This window comes from Equus asinus, chromosome 5, assembly GCF_041296235.1.
Source record: "Equus asinus isolate D_3611 breed Donkey chromosome 5, EquAss-T2T_v2, whole genome shotgun sequence".
Classification (NCBI taxonomy): domain Eukaryota; kingdom Metazoa; phylum Chordata; class Mammalia; order Perissodactyla; family Equidae; genus Equus; species Equus asinus.
Genome location: NC_091794.1, coordinates 32,425,990 through 32,445,801, shown reverse-complemented (window position 1 = coordinate 32,445,801; position 19,812 = coordinate 32,425,990). Strand labels below are relative to the sequence as shown.

Genomic DNA, 19,812 nt, shown 5'->3' with positions numbered 1-19,812 from the left:
AGATTTCTCACTCATTCCCTGAATTGTTGTTGTAAGGTGATTTGCTATTCTTCCTAAGGATATAACTCAAGTAGCTCTTCTTTCAAGAACTGTCTCCTGGTTGCCTTTGTGCCTGAGGAGTTGTCTGGGGTAAAACTGGTGATTTTATCTGTGGTCTCACCACCTCCATTATGGCCTTTAAATGCTGTATACATATTTAATGTGCACACGTCCATTTCCGTCACAACCTCTGAGCTCACTAGGGGTAATTTTTTCTGTTGATTTATGAAATCCAGTACTGGCACATGGTAGGAATTTAGTGACGTTTTTGAGAGGGAGCATGGAAGTTTTGGAATCTTAATCTTTTTTATATGCTGGACACCGGACACCATTGGCTGTCTTGAACCTCCAGTACTTCTGTGATTTTTTGTCATCATTCATAGTTGAAGAAAATGCTGTTTTAGATAAAGATTCGTATGAAAATGACAATATTTTCTGATCTACATTGATAGATCCCTTGAATTCTATCCCCACATCTCTGATTAAGAATCTCTAGAAAGTATAAGAGTTAGAATCTGAGTGAGATTCAAATAGCGTTCTCTCTCTGCACTAAGTAAATTTGGACTTTCTGAGGTTCTGTTTCTGATTGCTATAATATCTACCCGTGTACTAGGCAGTGTGAGAAAAACAGACAATATCTATAATGACATCTAGCACATTACCACTGCTAAATAAATGTTAAATATTATAAGTTTATTGAGACTTCACGGGACAAGAAAAGAAGCTCAAAATACTGTGGATTTCAATCCCAGCCTGGCCTCTCACTAGTTATGTGACTTGGGCCTCTTTAAATGTCAGTCAGTTTACTCATCTGGAATATGGGGCCAATAATACCTACTCTGAAGCCCTTTTGTAACAAGTAATACAGCAAGAAATGTGCTAGCATGGACCTGGAAAGTAGGGAATGCTCAAGAAACAATGAATTGAATGAATGAGTGACTGACATTTTTAGATAAAATTAATTCCACTTCCCTGGGTCAGACAAATTTTAGTTCCTAATAATATTAAAAATTCTCAAAAAGATGGTTCCGGTTTTATCTATTCATTCAAAATCAATTAAAAGTATGACAATTTGTTGATTATTTTAAAATAGAAAACAAAATTTAAAGATGATGTCAACTCTACTTTTTTCTTTTTTTACAAACATCTTTTTACCAGATGTTGATATTTTTCTAAAAGAAAATCTGAGAAGGGAGCTGGTTAAATAAACAAAACATACTTCAGTTAAAAGATGAATGCAATTACAAGAACATAAATTTTTAAATGAACAGAAATAATTACTTAATAAACAATTGTTATGCATAAAAACATTTTTTAACATATTACTTAGGGTCACGTAATTAAAATAATAGACATAAATACAAGTAAATATGAAATACTTTGAAAAAATAGGTAATGAAAATACTTAAATATTTAATTTGTTAAGTATTTAGGAATACCTAAATACTTAACGAATGCAAGGACTAAATATTTATTGAACACGGGTGCCAGTGACATATGGAGAAGCGGGGCCAGTTAGATTCCACAATGTGATTGCTCAGAAGAGAGGCCCAATTTCTCATTGACACCACAGATTTGCCTTTTGTTTAACTGTCGACTATTGCATTTCCCCCTCGATGCCCATCCGTGCTCCAGTTTCAAAGGCCAGAGTGGATGCATGTGTCACACGTGAGCTGCACAACTCGGGCCACCCCAGAGAGCTCTTCCTAAGTCTCTAGCTGGTGTTTAACATGAGAATAAAACATTAACAGATGCTGTGTCTTAACTTTGCCTGCTGGCTTTCTGTCTTCTCTGGAGGGTCCCTCTTGGCCAATGATCATCTGACTCCAGCTTTGGAAAGCTGCCTGGTAGAGTAAAGGGAGGGAGAGAAGGGGAGAGGAGGGGGGGAGAGGAAAAGGGGAAGGAGGAGGAGCAAGAAAAAAAACGATCTTGTGTTGTGCTAAGATAGCGGGAATGTAGTTCCATTGCAGTTATTAACTTGCTGTGGGAACTTGGGAAAGATAGTTTCCTTTCTGTGCCTCAGTTTACTCATCTAGCAAATGAAGCAATAAGATTAGATGGCCTAAAATCCTTTCTAGAACTAGCAGTGGTACTCTGGAGGTTAAAAACTCAAAAGAATCCAGATGATACCAAAGTGAGTGAAAAGCTCAGCAAATTCTGTTGATTTCTTTCAGAATTGTTGCTGGTGTTACCTCTCTGACTATTCAAAACAATGATTCACATATTTTGTGGTCTTCCTATTTCTTGGACAATGTCTTAAGTGCTTTGAAATTGTTACATCATTAATTTTCTCAATGACTCTTTGATGTAGGCTTATCCTCATTTGCATTTTATAGATGAGAAAGTCTGAGAATTAGAAATGCTAAGTAACTTGCATAAAAACACACAGAGGAAAAGTGGTAAAGCTGATACTCAAAGGCAGGTTCTTCTGAGTCGAAATTTAATGCTCTTAAACGTCTAATCTAATACTCATTTTAAGATCTCGAGCCTAAGTAATAGGTGAAATTGATAACACCATAAAAATCAAGATAGGAGCTGATTTCAGACAAAAAAAATGAGTTAAGATTCAAACGCATTCATTTTAAGTGATGGTAAGACATATAAATGGACATCCAATGGGATTTTAGCATGGAAAGGGTTAGATTCGCTTTTGCTAAAAGTCAGGCAAAGATATGGCCCAAGGCAGGGCTTAGAAGACAGCATGGAGGAACTCTGAAGCTAATTACGGTTGGTGAGATGAGAGAACTTGACGTTCCTAAGCACCTATAGAGATGCTAGGACTTCTAAGACATTAGGGAGACCTCTAGGTAGATTTACGGTTCCATCCACCTAGAAATGTAGTGTAGGAGTTCAATATTTGTGCAAAGACTGAGAAGATAGTGGATGAAGTGACATGGTGTATTTCAGAGAGCGAAGCCTTGAGATCCTGTATTATATTAGGTAAGATGGAGTCTGAGAGATTCCAGCACGATTTCTTGTTTCTTCTTCAAACTCTTTTAGCTGTGACCCACAGTAAAAAATACATTTTTATGACAACCCAGAGCAATATTCATAGAGATGCATCCATTTAGCTGACACAGATATCTCATGGAAGGAATATTTGCTCTTACTATGGACATTGCACTCTGCCATTTTTCCACTACATTACATTTCATTTTTTATATTGCTGGATAGAATTAACTAAATTGGTTTCACAACCCATTAATGGGATACAACTTTTTGCTTGAAAAGTGTTGGCCAAGAGATCCCCGGGGGAGATAAATGCTAGCAACCGATGTGCCCTAGAGGAAGAGAATTACTCAGGGAGCCTATGGGACATGTTGGTCCATTATTAAGAATATGAGCCTTGAGGATGAAAGTGAGTTCAGAGTCATCAATGCAGTTTGGGGGTTCTGGTTACAGAGATGATAGTTGAAATCCTGAAGTAGACAAGTTTTTTAGAGGGAGAAAAACAAAAATAACAGAAAAAAGTAGAAGATAAAAAAATTGAATGCTACAGTTATGCAGTGCAGTAAGGAAGAGGAATTAGAGAAAGAACAAAAAACATATGTTTATATGAGGACTTTAATAAAGCATAATTTATGACAATTGTTTTGGAGTCAGAGATCATTGATTTATTTTATATCGACTTTCTTTCAGATCAATGTTATTGCCAGTGTATACTGGTGTGTTGTGGACTATAAAATAATTTGTTCTTAGCAGAGCTGTGAATCAGTTTCTTGTCTAAAACTGCGTACTCAAGTCGAGGAAAGATGGCTTATTCTGCCATCTAGTGGTCTGTCTTATTATGCTATCAACTGTAACAGGACAAGTACCTGGCTGGGGAAAAAAAAAAAAAAAACAAAGTAAAATTTGCTCCAAGACACATTTTAATTATTGTACACGCTATGTGAATATTGATGGCCAGTCACTAGAGCTGGAAATATCAAAATCTGAAGTAGGCCTTTCCCTTAAAGTTGAGATTGGGCACCTTTTCAAAATATTCCTTTTCATAAAATTCTAGGAAAAATCATAAATTAATTAGAAATAAGTCTAACAAGAAATGAACCAGACATTTATGAAGAAAATTATATAACCTACCAAGCAACACAGAAGAATGAAAAAGTAGACTGTGCTTATTGAAGGAAGATTCATTATTATAAATATGCATACTCTTCCTAAATTAAGCTGTAAATTCAATAAAATCCCAGGCAAAATTCCAAAAGGGTATATTTGTTGGTATATTGTTTGTATATTTGTTTGGAACATTAAAAATTGGTTCTGATATTTAAATTAAATAGAAAATGTGAAACAATAACCAAAAAAAAGAGCTAACATAAAAGGACTTAAGATGTAAAAAATCTTAAGATAATAATCATTAAAAGATGTAAAATTATGCAGAAATAGATATGTAGGCCAACTGAATAGCACACAGAGGCCAGAAAGAGAATCATTACAAATATTGAAATTCAGCTGGATTAAAGTGACATTTCACAAACTGGTAGGGAAAAAGGAGAGCAAGTATTCAATGAATGGTGTTGCCAAAATGTGTTATGCATTTGGGAAAAAATAGTTCTTTTCAACTTCAAGCCATATACCAGTACAAATTCCTTATGGCTTCGAGAGGTAAATGTAAAAACGAAAACCGTAAAAACGTTAAGGAGAAAACGCAGGATGATTTTTATAACCATATGGTTGGGAAAGTCTAAGCAAAACACAACCCCAGCCAGAGTCATCAAGAAAAGATCTGACACCCTTGACTACATAAAAATTTTCAATTTCTCGGTCACTGGACCAGAGCATAGGAACACATCCACAATGTCTGACCCAGGGGATCTTCCTAAAGGAAAGCCCCAGAAGTATCCACAAAGGAAAAGAACCATATTCACTCAGAAACAACTGGCGGATTTGCGGCTCCTGTTCAATGAGAACCCATACCCGACCTCCAGCCTTCAGAGAGAAATGGCCTCAAAAATGGAGATACATCCAACAGTCGTGAAGGTTTGGTTCAAGAACCACAGAGCAAAACTCAAGAGAGCCAAATACAAGCCTATTCAGCAAAAACAACAAGAGGCTCAACAGCAGCAATTAGCTGAGGCAGGAGGCAAGGCCAGCTCTTCCAAGACAGGCGCGGATACACCTCCCAGATCCCCTCGCGGGGCCCTCCCCGCATCCCTGGTTTATACAGAGCATCCAGCGCCTGCCTTCCAGCTCCGCCTGTGCCCCAATTTTAATGCTGACACAGACCACTTTGTTGGCCACAAAATAGTTCATTTCGGCTGCTGCCGAGACCCTAACATATACTGCCTCTCTCCCACTCTGGAATCCCAAGTTCTTTCCACGAGCATCAGCGCTAATTCCTTCTGCTCTTCATCACCACCAAGATCTTGTCAGTGAGAGGACCCAGACACAAAAAGTCACGTGGTGGAATGATTTGTAATGATTCCCACACACGAGAATGCTTTTCAGCCATAAAAAGGAAGGAACACAAGATATACACAACATGGATGCGTTTCAACATTGTGTTGAATGAAAGAAAAAAAGACACGAAAGGCAACATACTATATAATTCCATTTATATGCATTCCTGGAGCAGGAAATACCACAGCGCCAAAAAACAGATTAGCGGCTGCCCATGTGGTAGATCTAAGAGACCAGTATGGGCAGTATCTTTTTTCTTTTTCCTGCTTCTTTGTTATGATTTTATTTTTTTTCTCCAGTATCATTCAGGTTTAGTCACTGTCAGTAAGTGGAGATTTGGCTTATTTTTTTCTACTTTCTATTTTTCAGTCACCTTCCCAGCCATCTCCTTATAACTTTGACCACTCAAATATTTCCAGCTCCCAAATTTTTCTTTTTTTAATCTTTTTTTTTTTTTAAGATTGGTACCTGAGCTAACATCTGTTGCCAATCTTCCTTTTCCTTTTTTTCTTTTCTTCTTCTCCCCAAAGCGCTCCCCAGGACACAGCTGTACACTCCAGGTGCAGGTACTTCTGGTCGTGCTATATGGGACACCACCCCAGCCTGGCCCAATGAGTGGTGCCACGTCTGCACCCAGGATCTGAACCGGCAAGCCCCAGGCCACCGAAGCAGAGGGCGCGAACTCAACCACTTGGCCACGGAGCTGGTCCGTCAACTCTCCTTAAGACAATGAAAACACCACAAGCCCTTCCAAGGGAGTTCAAGCCTCCTGATTTCCTCCTTCTGACTCCCCTCTCCCTGCATGTGTGCATCGATGAATAAAGGGACATGTGATCAATTAAAAAAAAAAAATTTCAATTTCTCTGTGATGAAAGTCACCATAAACAAAGTTAAATAGGAAGTGACAGACTGGAAATTACATTCAGAACATAAAAGTGTTTCTATACCTACACGTCAATAAGAAAACAAGACAATAGAATACGGGCAAATGATTTGGACCAGGATTCACTTGAAGAAATACAAATGGCCAATAAACCGTTAGAAAGAAGCTCAAACTTAACACTGATCAGAAGAATGCAAATTAAAATCAGAATAAGATATTTTTATATTTTTTCTTAAGTTTGAGAATATCAAGACTGTGTAATAACGTGGAGAAACAGGCACTCTCAAACACTCTTGAAGAGTGATAAATTGGTGAAGGAGTTTTGGAAGGCAGTTTGGCAGAATCTATAAAAGTTTTAAACACACATATTTTTGACATAGCAATTCTACTTCTGGAATCAGTCCTCAGGAAATATTTACATATGCACAAAGATATGTGTTCGTTGCTTCATTTTTGAAAATAAGAGTGAAAAATGGGAAACACGATAAAGGCAAATAACTTTCTTCACTTATTTTCCGAAACATCACGCTCTCCCGGCTTTCTCCTTCCCTCAATGGCAGCTCAGCCTGGATCTTCTTCCTGGGTCCCTCCTCATCTCCCCCACCTCCTCATGTAGCAGTTCCCTAGGACTCAGCCCTCAGATCTCTTCTCCATCTATATTCACTTTCTTGATAACCTCCTCGGGTCTCTTGGTGCCCTGATTTCACACCCGCTGCTCTCCACTTGACAATGTATATTTCTAGATCAGATTCCTCCTCTGACCTCCAGACTCATGTATCTACCTGCTGTTGACACCTCCTTTTCTACATCTTATACGCGTCTCACACGTAATTTGAAAAATAAACTTTTTTTCCTTTTTTTTAACATTGGCTCTGAGTTAACATCTGTTGCCAATTTTCTTTCTTTTTTCTTCTTCTTCTCCCCAAAGCTCCCCAGTACATAGTTGTATATTCTAGTTGTAGGTCCTTCTGCTTGTGCTATGTGGGATGCCGCCTCAGCATGGCCTGAGGAGCAGTGCCATCTCCACACCCAGGATCCCAACTGGTGAAACCCTGGGCTGCCAAAGCGGGGCATGCAAACTTCACTTGGCCACTGGGCCGGCCTGAAAAACAAACTTTTGATCTTCTCTTCCAAACCCGTTCTCACCTTCATCTTCTAGATCTCAGTAAACAGAAACTTCACCATTGCAGTAGATCAGGCCAAAATCCTACAAGTTATATTTGAAATCACTTTCTCTCATATCCTCCATCCAACTTGTCAGCAACTCCTACAGCTCTATTATTGGCTGGACTTTCAAGATAGATGAAGAATGCAATCGTCTCTCACCTCCTCCACTCTTACTGCTCTGGCCTAAGCTACGGTCATCTCTTACCTGAATGACAGAAACAGCCTCTTAACTGGTCTCCCGACTTGACTTCCACCTGCATCCCCCTGTGGTCTGCTTTCATTAGCAGTTAGAATGATTCTTGTAAAATCAAAGTCAGATCTGGTGTCTATCCTGGTGAGGATTCTACACTGGCATTCCATCTCCCTCATAGTAAAAGTGAGCATTTTTACAATAACTTTTAAAGCTTAACGTAATTTTCACTCCTCACTTCTCTCCTCCCATTGCTCCCTCCCTTTACCTTTCTCACTTCACCTATCAATACCCTCTCCTGGCTCACTCTGCTTAAGGTACCCTACTATCCTTTCAAATCTTTAAACTTTCTGAGACAAAACCTTGGCATAGGGCCCATGCCCTTATTGTTCCCCTTGCCTGAAGTTCATTGCTTGTTCCCTCACCTGTTTCAAGCCTTCATTCAGATGCCGTCTCCTATTGACCCTTTCCTCACCAGCCTATTTAAAATTGCACACCTCATCATTACCCTCTGACGTAGTGTATATTTTATGTTTTATGAATGTGTATATTTATTTTCTGCCTCCTCCAACTGGATTTTTTTTGACTTGGTTTTTTGTTAGGTTAGTTGGATGATTTTGTTTATTATTTTTCACCGATGTACCTCCAGCTCTTAAAATAGTTGTCTGGCACACAGTAGGTGATCAGTATTTGCTGCTTGAAGGAATGATGGAGGTCCATCAACAGGAGAGTATTATAAGACAAGGATCTTTAAAATTTTTGCTAAAGTAGTCCTCAAAAGAATTTTGAGAAATATGACATCAACTTTATTTTAATCACAATGTTTTATTGCAAAAGATATGATTTTTGATGTTTTCCATATTGTGTACATGCTTTAAATATATTTTCATCCAAATCTAGGTGCTGTAGATTTTACTCACTCAATTTGTGGAAAATGTCTGCCATATAATCCAATAGCAAAGATAGTTCATATATCTGTGTCAAAAATATTTGACCTCACTTTCAATTCAAATAGATGTATAAACACCTGTTCCAAGGACAAATATCTCACTTCTGAACTCCGATTCTATGCATTCCAATTGCTCAAATGAAATCAGTTACCTCTCAATATGTTAAAACTTCCTGTGCCTTATTCTTCCTGTCCTTTTCCCCCAGAAACTACGCATTCTCCCACTGTGTTTTGATTTGTACCTCAAAATCTTTTATATCTTGAGTAATTGCATTATAGTAAATAATAGGGAGCCAGACCTGGTGATCTAGTGGGTAATATTCTGGCTCTCACTGACCAGGTTTGTTTCTCAGTCAGGAAAACATACCACCTATCTGTCAGTTGTCACACTGTGGCAGCTGTGTGTTGCTGTGATGCTGAAAGCTATGCCACTGGTATTTCTAATATCAGCAGGGTCACCCACTGTGGACAGGTTTCAGCAGAGCTTCCGGACTAGACAGATTAGGAAGGAAGAACTAGCCACCAGTTCCCAAAAAATTGGCCATGAAAATCCTATGAATAGCAATGGAGAATTGTCTGATATAGCACCGGAAGCTGAGAGGATGCCACAAAAAGTCCTGGCAGTGTTCTGCTCTGCTGCACCCTGGGTTGCTAGGAGTCAGAATCCACTCAATGGCAATAACAACAAAAATAATAAGGATTGATGACAGGTATATTTTGTTGCTGTTAAATAGGAGAATGATGATTGAGTGACTGTGAAAGTGGTAGGAGGAAAGGAGACCGATCAGACCACAGGAACACGCTCAGGCAAAGCAATTTTAGTGAAAAGTTCATTTGAAAGTTGAAGATCGGGAAATCAATTCTTTCCTCCATTCCCACATGTTCCTGGAAAGTCTATGAGCAGGCCTGGGTGCTCAGGCACTCATACCCCATTCCAAAGATAAATTATGCTGTGGAATTCTATGTAATAGTAATTAGTCGTTTAAAAAAGAAGCATACTCACATGAAATGATGCAGAAATTTCTAAGAAATAATTTTAATTGAAAAAAGCAAGTTGAATAACATTGCCTCACATTTGTCTCTGAAATATGTATTTAATTTACTTGAGTACGTGTGTCAATTCATAGAAGAAGACTGCAAGAACGCATGCAACCCCATTAACGATGGGGACCTCTGAGGAGTGACAGAGCAGTGGCGGTTGGGAGACATGGAATCAGAGATTCACATTTTGCTCAGCTAACGTTATGTACTTAAATTACTTTTTACAAATTTTATATGTTAGTTACGAAAAATTAATTAGGATTAATTAAGAAAAACACTAACAGACTCTGATATTGTAATGCTGATATAACCTTAAAATTTTTTCTTAGAGCAGTTTGTAAATGCTATAGAATATTACCAATAGCTTTACAAAAATAAAAGTTAGTTACTACAAATTTCTACTTCCTCTTCCCTTCTTACACTGAGATTTTCCTATCCTATACCCTTGACAGTCACTTTTAGCCTTCATGACCACGTGTGCACTGTTACACTTCTCTGTGCCCGTATCTGTTTCCCTTGCTAGATGGTATATTCCTTAAAAGACTATACCATTTTCAACTTTGCAATTCCCCACCTTACGCAATGCTGGGATATGGTGAGCTTTCAATGACATTTTGAATGAATTAATGAATGACTAAATGAACAGAAGTGAATAGTCTGTCTCCTTGCTCTCTTGTCTTATTAATTTAAAAACAAATTTGTGTTTTATCTTGCATGCCTAGTGATCTTTTCTATACAGATGGGACAGTAAGTTAATAGACATTTAACACCCTTACAGACATTATCTCATTTTTCTTCCCCATTTTGTGGTGAAGAACCATGGGTAGAATATAAACTCGGCTTACACATAGAGAAGTAGAACCCCACTTCTGTCTTTCTAAAAACAGAAAACATCTTTCTAAATGCACAGACGCAGACACTGTGCCCATTAGTTTATAAATGTTGATCCAGCAGCGTGAAGAACCATGGGTAACTTGAATAGTTAACCAACAGCTCTTCTAATAGCATATTATGATATTTGAGATTTAAAAGGTTTTTAAAAAAGCCTGAATTGGACATTCCTTCTTTAGTTGCTTAGATATAACTTATTAAATCATATTTTAGAAAGTTTCTTAAAGATCATTTTAAGTAACCCTTGGCTAGTTCTTGAAATCTTTGAAAAAAATACAAGAGAGAGGCATCTCAACAGACATATCTGTCAAGGAAAAGGAGAATGGTTATTTTTATGACATGGGCATGTGATCACGTGTGCACATTTATCAAAGTGAAAGCAAAATGGAAATTTACAAAAGCAGAGAAAAGTTTTGTGTTTGAGTTCTACAGTGCTTTTGGTATTGCGTATTAGCAGCTGTAGCAGTTAAAACACTATCAATGAAATCAAATAACAGAGTCAAGCAGGACAATGGTAAGAGATTTCAGTGCCTTTCTCCATGCCTCCCTCAGAGATATGGAACTTTTGCTGATTATTGCTGAAGCAATAAAGCCATTTCTGCTTATAAAGAAATTGCTACGAAGCTTTATGTCGTGTAGTGTTAGGACAATATTCTAGGTACTTAATTAGTACCATATTTTCCACATTTATTTCAGGCCTATCCATACAGAAATCTAGTATTTCAGAGACAGTTGTGAATAAATATACCATCAGTAAATCTAGAACCCATAGACCAACAGATGTGGTCCATGTCAAAAATAGTCCACAATTTTTCTTAAGAAAAAAATGCTGCATTACTCAATTGAAACATAATGAGCAATTTCAAATTTTCCATGAATATATTTCCCTACACAAAGAGAAATGACCCAACAGGAGAAGCCAGAAAATTTAGAGGAAAAAACGTCGATATATGACAAATGAATACTAAAAATTTAACTAAGTGTTTTACATACCAATCAGCTCTTCAGACTAAGGTCTGAATAAAATATTAAGGTCATGGAAATATCTTTCCAGCAATCAATTGGAGAGAAAAATAGATGTAGGGAAATCCACTCATATTATACAAATTATTTAACCATATTTCAGTGGACCTCACTTCAAAGAAGAATGAGGAAGCAGAAAACAAAACAAAACAAAAAATAAGGAAGCACCCCACAAGAACCATAGCAATATTCTTCAACATAAAGCAGGAAAACAGCTACTGAGGTGCTCATACATCTCTTTGGAGAGCGCTGATATAATATGTCATGTCAGTTTAACCGAGGATGAAATAATATGCACCTCAACTGTTGCTGAAAGGATATATGTTAAATATAATTCTTATTTCTGATAAAATCTTCTATAAAAATAGAAATCTAAGCAATTCTTCTCAAGTTCCAGATGTCAGATGGAAAATATCATAAAGTATCTCCCTCCACAGAAAACTCATTAAAATTTTGTATATATATATATATATTTTTTTTTTCTTTTATAGGAAGATTAGCCCTGAGTAAATATCTGTGCCCATCTTCCTCTACTTTATATGTGAGACACCTGCCACAGCATGGCTTGATAAGCGGTGCACAGGTCCATGCCTGGGATCCAAACTAATGAGCCAAATGGAGCTTGCAAACTTAAACATTACACCACCAGACCAGCTCTCTCTATATTTTTTGATGAAGAAATTCTTAGCCACACTCCAAAACAAGTAAGAGAACTCTTGATGAACCAGAACTGGAGAGACATTTCTAAAAGGGTAAAGCAAACTGAACACCACCATGGAGTCTGCTGCCTTATTGTCACGAAGCTGGAACTAGGGCTGTGATGCTTAGAAGCAAATTCTGAGGCTCCTCTGCCTAGCAGACAAGTCTACTGTTAACCCGTCTTCAAGGTTAGTATCTGCACAAATGTGAAGACACTTCACGAAGAGAAATTCCATCACAAGATGTGGAAAGAATTCCTCTGCGAACAATCAGGAATCACAAAACAGCTAAGTAATACCAACATCTTTACAGAAACACAACAAACTCAACCACCAAAAGAAGCTATAACCAAGGAAGTAGAGATAATAATGCAACCTAAGAAGAATTTTAAAGTGATATATTTAATAATCTTGGAGAGTCAAAGGAAGTAACTTCTTCCCAAAATTTACTTCACAAAGCAAGAACCAAACATTATGATAAAGAACAAGTGCTTATGAAGAAGAACAAATTAAGAATTCTAGAGATTAAAAAGTGTATTTTAATTTAAAAAACTCACTGGAGGGACTAAAAAAATGTGCTGGAAAACTCAGTTGAGAAACTTCCCTGAATATGTCCAAAAACACTGAAAACATTAAAGAAAAATTAAAGGTCAAGAATAGGTCCAGAATCCTATCACGCAGCTAAAAGAAATTCCAGAAGGAAAAAATAGAGAGAATGAAGGGAAGAAAATATTTGAAGACATACGGCCAAGAGTTTTTCAAAAATGGAGAAATACCTAACTCCTAAGATTAAAGGGTCCTCTAATTGCCAAGCAAGATTAAAATGCAAACGTGAGAACAAACACCCATAACTAGAAACAACAAAGTGAAACCTAAGAAAATAATGGAAAGAAATTAACTTCTGATGAGAAACTTTATATAGAGAAGAAAAACAACCACAAAGGAATGAGAGATATCAGTAATACTGTATTCAAGAAGACAAAGTAGGAATATCTTCACATTATTAAGATAAAATAATCTTGAATAGAATTCTATACCCAGCTAACCAATATTAGCTAGGTAAATAATTTTAGACATGTAAGGATTTATAAAGTTTATGATCCATTGATCCTCTCTGAAAGGGTTAGTAATAGATGTAGTCTACCAAGAATAAAAATTAATAGTAAATACTGAGATGCAAGAATGAATCATAAGCAAATAAATCAGTAAATGAGGTTAGTAAATCTAAGTACACTTTGATTAAAAATTAGCTTTAAATGATAAGGGAGAAGTAAACTTAGATTTAATCAGCATGGGAGCTGAATAAAGCTAGTGATAAGTAAGATTTTGTTTAAATGATTTTAAATGTATATGTCAAATATTTAAGATTAGTTACTAGAAGATAAAAAATAGAACATTCATCTTTAAAAACTTAAAGAAAAATGAAAAGGAACACTAGATTAATCCAATAGAAAGCTACAAAGAAAAAGTAAAAGCTGAGAGAGAAAATATGGCAATTTATAGTTTGTCTTTTTTCTATATCCAAGTTCTAAATTTTGAGGCAAATATCAATCCCTTCTTTAATGCATTTATTTTTGTCCCTGTTTAGGAAAATTTTTCTGCCTTAGGGCTACGATAAATTTCACTGTGATTTCTTCTTATAATTTGGATCTTTTTTTGTTATTGCCATTTGGGTATTGTTTCCACCTGGAATTTGTTTTTGAATACTAAACTAAGTATGAATCTCTTTTTTCCCACAAAGATAATCAGTTTTTTGAATACTTCACATTTTCCCCACTTATTTAAAATGCCAGTCAATGAGTCCTTTTTCTGACCTCTCTATTGTATTTCATTGATCTATTTGTTTTTTCTTGTAAAATTATCACACTCTTCTAATCATGATACCTTTAAAATATATCTTAAAAATTATCTTTACTCATCTTTCAAAATTACTTCTGCCTTTACTCTCACAGGATAGAGGAGGGTGTACCAAACATGAAAGTGACAAATTAGCAAATAAAAATATCACTAAATTGGGATGGATAATTGAAATATTGGTATCAAGACTTCATAGAGGATATTCAAAAGAAAAACACAGCCTGAGAATGAATATTCACAATGCATCCAACAGATGGTATGTTAATATAATCAACATACAAACAGCTCTTTCATATCAATAAGAAATACTCTTAACGCTCCAACTGAATAAGCAAAAGACACAAATTCACAAAAAGAAATATGAATTATCAATTAAGTCTATGAAGCAAAATCCCAATCTGCCTAATAATCAAAATTCAATAAAAATGACAAAATACTTTTCAACCCAAAACATTGGAAACAATTTAAACTAGAATTGAAGAAAATTATTCTGTAAATGTGATCAGAATTTAAACAATGGAATTTATTTTTCGTCAATTATAAGATTTAAAATGGGAAAATATCTAAATTGTTTAAAGATATTATGAAATATTGGTGTAATATAACATTGCATCCCCAATAAAATCATAAATTTAAAGAACATTTAATAACATAGTGAAATTATCAGAACATAATGTTAGTGAAAAAGTCAAGATTTAAATCGAAAATAAAATTATTTCAATTTTATTTTTAAAATATAATAATGACAGTAACCAATTACTTGAGACAAATGAGGAGAGAGTCATTACTTTATGTTACCATATATGCGGATTTCTCTTTCTCTCTCTCACATATACACACCCCCCCCCCAACACTGACGTCCTGTTCCGTACCATCCTATCCCATATCTTTACCTTCTCTAATTGCCACAGAACAATTAGAATAAGATTGCTCTTTGAATAAGAGCAATCATTCTGAAATCTTTATGCTAAGGATTTGATCTAATATCTGTCTTTCTGAAAAATAATCAGGACTAATTTCAACATATCTCACATTCCTATTCACCTCAACCCTAAGGTATTTTCTCAGGATCTGTTTTCTAGGAAACACGAGTGAACACCTGTGTTTTCCCTGCCTCCCCTTAAAAAATATAACTTAAAGATTTCTCATTTCTTCCTCAGAAGTCCCAGCTCCTCTCAGGCTCATACCATTTGGCTGTGTAATTCACAAGGCTTCCACAAGGCTTCCACAAGGCTACCATCTCCTGGCCTTATTCATTGAAAACTTTATCTTCTGAATTGCTCTGCCCTTTTCCATCTTTACTCTACTCATAATTATCATCATCGTCATCACCATCATGTTCATTCTTATCATTACTGTCACAGAAAACACATGTAGCACTTGGTATATAACAGATACTCTCATAAGCATTTAACATATTTTGATGCAGTCCCCACAAAACCCCATGAGGGTTTCACTATTATCCCCATTTTGAAAAGAAAAAAACATTCAGACCAAAGTTAGCCCCTTGTTTCAGGTCTCACAGCTTGTAACTGGCAAAGCTGACGTGTGATCCCTTGTAGTCTAGTGTCAGAGCCGATGCTCTTATCTAATATTTATTCTGTCTTTCAATATAGTTAAAATTTATCCCTGATGTCCTCAATATTCAAGTAGACATTCCATATTCTCATTTGCCAATTCCCTGACCTCCTGTTTCTGGAGAAAAATCACATAACCCAGGATAGTTGGTTTCTCTTTATATCTGTGACCACAGTCTGAGCCTGGGTTCTTCTAAAACCAGAGTCTGAGAAAAGGTAGATATCATAGCTAATCATATGTGTCAGCTAGGCTAGGCTGTGGTGCCCAGTTATTAGGTCAAACACTAGTCAAGATGCTTGTGCAAGGGTATTTTGTCGATGGGATTAACTTTTACAATCAGTTGATTTTAAGAGAAATTACTCTTGATAACATGGGTGGGCCTCCTCCAGTCAGTTGAAGGGCTTAAAAGCAAAAGCTGAGATTTCCTGAAGAAGAAGGAATTCTGCCACAAGACTGTAACGTAGGAAATCGGCCTGATTTTCCAGCTTTCTGACCTGTCATACCTCATTCAAACTTGCCAGCCCCTATAATTACATGAGCTAATTCCTGTAAATTTCTCTCCCTCCCTCTCTGTCCCTCCCCTTTCCCCGCTTCCCCACCCCAGAGAGTCTGAACAACAGCATGAACAAACAAGCAAAGAGGAAAACGCAAAACATGAGTTTATTATCCACTTTGTTAATGAACTAACTGAAGACTTGAAAGCCAAAAACAAGGAGAGACATATATACAACATTTTGGAGGAAGTGCTCTAGGTAAATGAAGAAGCTTAGGATGGGGAAAGGGCTCGACATACTCAAAGAACAAAAATATAGGCCACATTTCAAGAAGTCCAGATTGTACTCTAGCGTCTTTGGAAAACGCTGAAAAATTTTAAGCAGGAGAATGACAAATATGATTTAATTTGAGAAAGATAACTGATTTATATAAACAATAAATACACTGGAGATGGACAAACTGAAAGTTGGGAGACCAGTTAGGAGAAGACGACATTTGTTCGGGCATAAGATGATGGTAGCCCGGACTGAGATGATGGTAGTGGAAATAGAAGTAGATGGATTTGGAGATAAGAACTAGCAGGACCTGAGGATTAATCAGAAAAAGAGAGCAAGAGGAAGAGAGGATCTGTAGATTTCAGGTTTGAGCAACTGAGTCTATGGTGATATAATTTACTGATAAGAAAAATAGAAGAGAAACAGATTTGAGGCATGGGAAATCAAGAGTTTGGTTTGAGACCTGTTAATATGGAGATATTTATTAGATACCAAGAGGAAATATTTTGACTCCAAGTGTTGATCCAAGACTAAAGCAGACTGCCACTATACTACCGACTCACTCAGTGGTAGAGAGCGGCTTTTTTTTTAAGACTTTATTTTTTAGAGCAGTTTTAGGTTTATGACAAAAAGATGGGGTCATACTGTGTGGTGCTTGAGCAAAAGAATGTGCCTACTGGCCCAGAGCACTCACATCCTGGCTCAAATCTGACCTACTCTTTGAATAGACCCAAACCTACTTTTGTCACACTTTCGCTCTGTTCCTTAAACCCTGAGTTCTACTTAGTTTATACAATATTGCTTTGACCTATGTTGCTTTCCAGGAGTCTTAAATCCCTTTGTATTTGAACTTTGCTGAATCCAATCCTTCATGGGTTTGTTTCTTCATTCATCAGTAGCTGTTTAATTCAATTCATTTATCCCAAACACTTATTTGGGATTTTAAAATGCTATGCTAGGCACTATGTGTTTTTACAACATACAGTTAGTTAATTATACTCTTCTTCATCCCAGTGAAAACATGGGACAGTATAGAAATAAGAATGTATGGCTCTTGCCCATGAGGAGATCACAGTATGGATATAAATTCAATAATTATCACACATAAATATTAAAAGGATCATAAAACATAGCTAAAGTGTGATAGGAATATAGACTCGAAAAATGTTACTTCTTGAGTCTGAAAATCAGGGAAACCTGATGGAAAGGCTGTAATTTACATGAGATAATGTTTCATAATTTTCAGAGGCAGAAATGAGAGAAAAACATTTCAGGCCTTCTCTTGCAACTCTAAGAGGGATTGATTCTTGAATTGCAAATTCTTTAGCTCCATGTCAATGTGGTACCTGAACCCCAGCCACTAATTTGCATTCAAATTAGCACAATGATCTCTTTTTGTGTCTTGGTTTTGACAAGTATCCATTTGAAATCTAGCTGCTGTTTTAATTCTGCCCTACTCAAAGGATTAACTAGTAAAAAAATGGCTTCATCAGATCATCATTCTATAAAAGATACAATTTTGTAGTAAATATTTATAATTATTGGTTATTTTCAGCTCAGTTGAAAATGGACACCAAAGCAATCATAACAAAAATTGTATCTTGATATGGCCTCCAGGGGCTATGGTCTTGTTACACTTTTATTACCGTGTCTCAATAATGCAACGTTCTTTAATGTAGCTCTTAAAATAAAATCAATAGTGATTTTTGCAGATCTCCAATATTTATAAGCTAAGTGGTTCATCTCATTATTCAGGGCAGAGTGGAACACATTTTCCCGGAAGAATATAACCGTCTCAGCTCCGCTCCAGAAACGAACGGTCAGGAACCAATAGCCAGAAACCAACAGCACCTTGAATGGCTTCAGTGACTGAGAATCTGGAATACAATCTTTCTGCCTATAGGTGGAGCCACATGAACATAATTTTTAAAATTATTTAATTAATTAAACCTTAAATCATCACTCAAGCAGATTTTCTTTCCTTCCTACCTTCCCTCCTTCCTTCTTTCTTTCTTTTTCTTTCTGTCTTCCTTCCTTTCTTCCTTTATCCAAAACACAACCCTCCCTCCTTCCCTCCATTCGTTCGTTTGTTCGTTTCTTTTCCTCTCTCTCTCTTTTTGTCTCTCTTTCTTTTTCTGTTTAACGAGGAAGCCAATTTCTCTTTATTGCTTTTTGGTTATTTCTTTCTCTTTCATTTAATCCTTTCCTTGTTTCTTTCTCCATCTGCTCTTTCCTTCTTCTGTCTCTTTCCTTCCTTCCTGCTTAATTAAAAGAAAAATTACAGAAATATATACATTTTTTAATACCAAAAATGTTAGCGTCAGAGTTTTTTACTTGAATAGTCTCTTGGTACTGTTCTAGTCTGGTCCTTTCTGCCTGGGTTTCTAGGATCAAAGTCTTAGAGATTTCAGGGTTCATCAGAAATGTTGCTTTTCCAGTTGACTAGGTATGAAGCAGGAAGCAGGAACCTTGAGAAGGAGCAGTTTTCTTTCTTTCCTTTTTAAAAAATATGTCTACTGCTTCCTGCCCCCTCAAGAGAATGTTTTTCTCTCTATAATCAACACATAAAACATGACTTTACCTCTCAATGCCGTTTCACAAGCCTCTTACTTTGCCTCAAAGAAAAAAAATGATCTTTGGCTGGAGCAGTGGTGATGGTAATTCAATTCTTTGCTTAACAAATACTTTTTAAGCAGCTCCAAGGTGTTAGTAGCTTATGTTAGATATTTCCCTCCTTTTCTCTGTTAACAGCTATTAAAGTGGCTGCAACATCAGTGGGAGACAAAAGGAAGGAACAAGGGATGACTGCTGTAATAAGAGAGGACCAAAAATCAATACCCACACTTAAAGCGAAAAGAAGGGTGAAGTCAGAAAAGGTCCTTTCTCATCTAAGCTGTCTAGGCATCAGACCCCCAACATCACTTATGCCCTATCTTAATGATATGAAATTTGTCACATTGGTTTCCTAGAGAAGTCATAGACGTTTTAAGATCTTCAAACATAAAAAATACTTTTTGATTCACATGTCCTGAGGGCTCACATTGCAAAAGACATTGCATTTGATTTTGTGGCAAACTATTGAGGAAGTGGAAAACATCTTTGTTCTTGTTCTTGAGGTGCTTAAGACTTGTAAAGGTGGAACCAACCGCATTGGAAAAACAAAGAACTAAAAGGCTGTCATAGAAACCCTGGGCACCTCCTTCTGCAATGTGGTTGCACAGAGATAGACTCAATCCATAGGACCCAGTTAAAACCCTTTATGGAAGAAACAGCCACAGTGTTCAGGATAAAACTAGTTCGATTCATTGGACAGGAAACTGGGCAGT

The 19,812-nt window shown here is 36.6% G+C and overlaps 1 protein-coding gene across 1 annotated transcript; it reads left to right on the top strand.

The window, feature by feature from the left end:
- Positions 1-4,836: 4,836 nt before the first annotated feature.
- Positions 4,837-5,415, top strand: LOC106832589 (divergent paired-related homeobox-like). Its single transcript, XM_014843427.3, has one exon. It carries the CDS (start codon positions 4,837-4,839, stop codon positions 5,413-5,415), a length of 579 nt encoding a protein of 192 aa, XP_014698913.1.
- The last annotated feature ends 14,397 nt before the right edge of the window (positions 5,416-19,812 follow it).

Excerpts from the sequence above, each read along its gene's own strand:
- LOC106832589 (XM_014843427.3), top strand. The coding sequence starts at position 4,837 with ATGTCTGACCCAGGGGATCTTCCTAAAGGAAAGCCCCAGAAGTATCCA.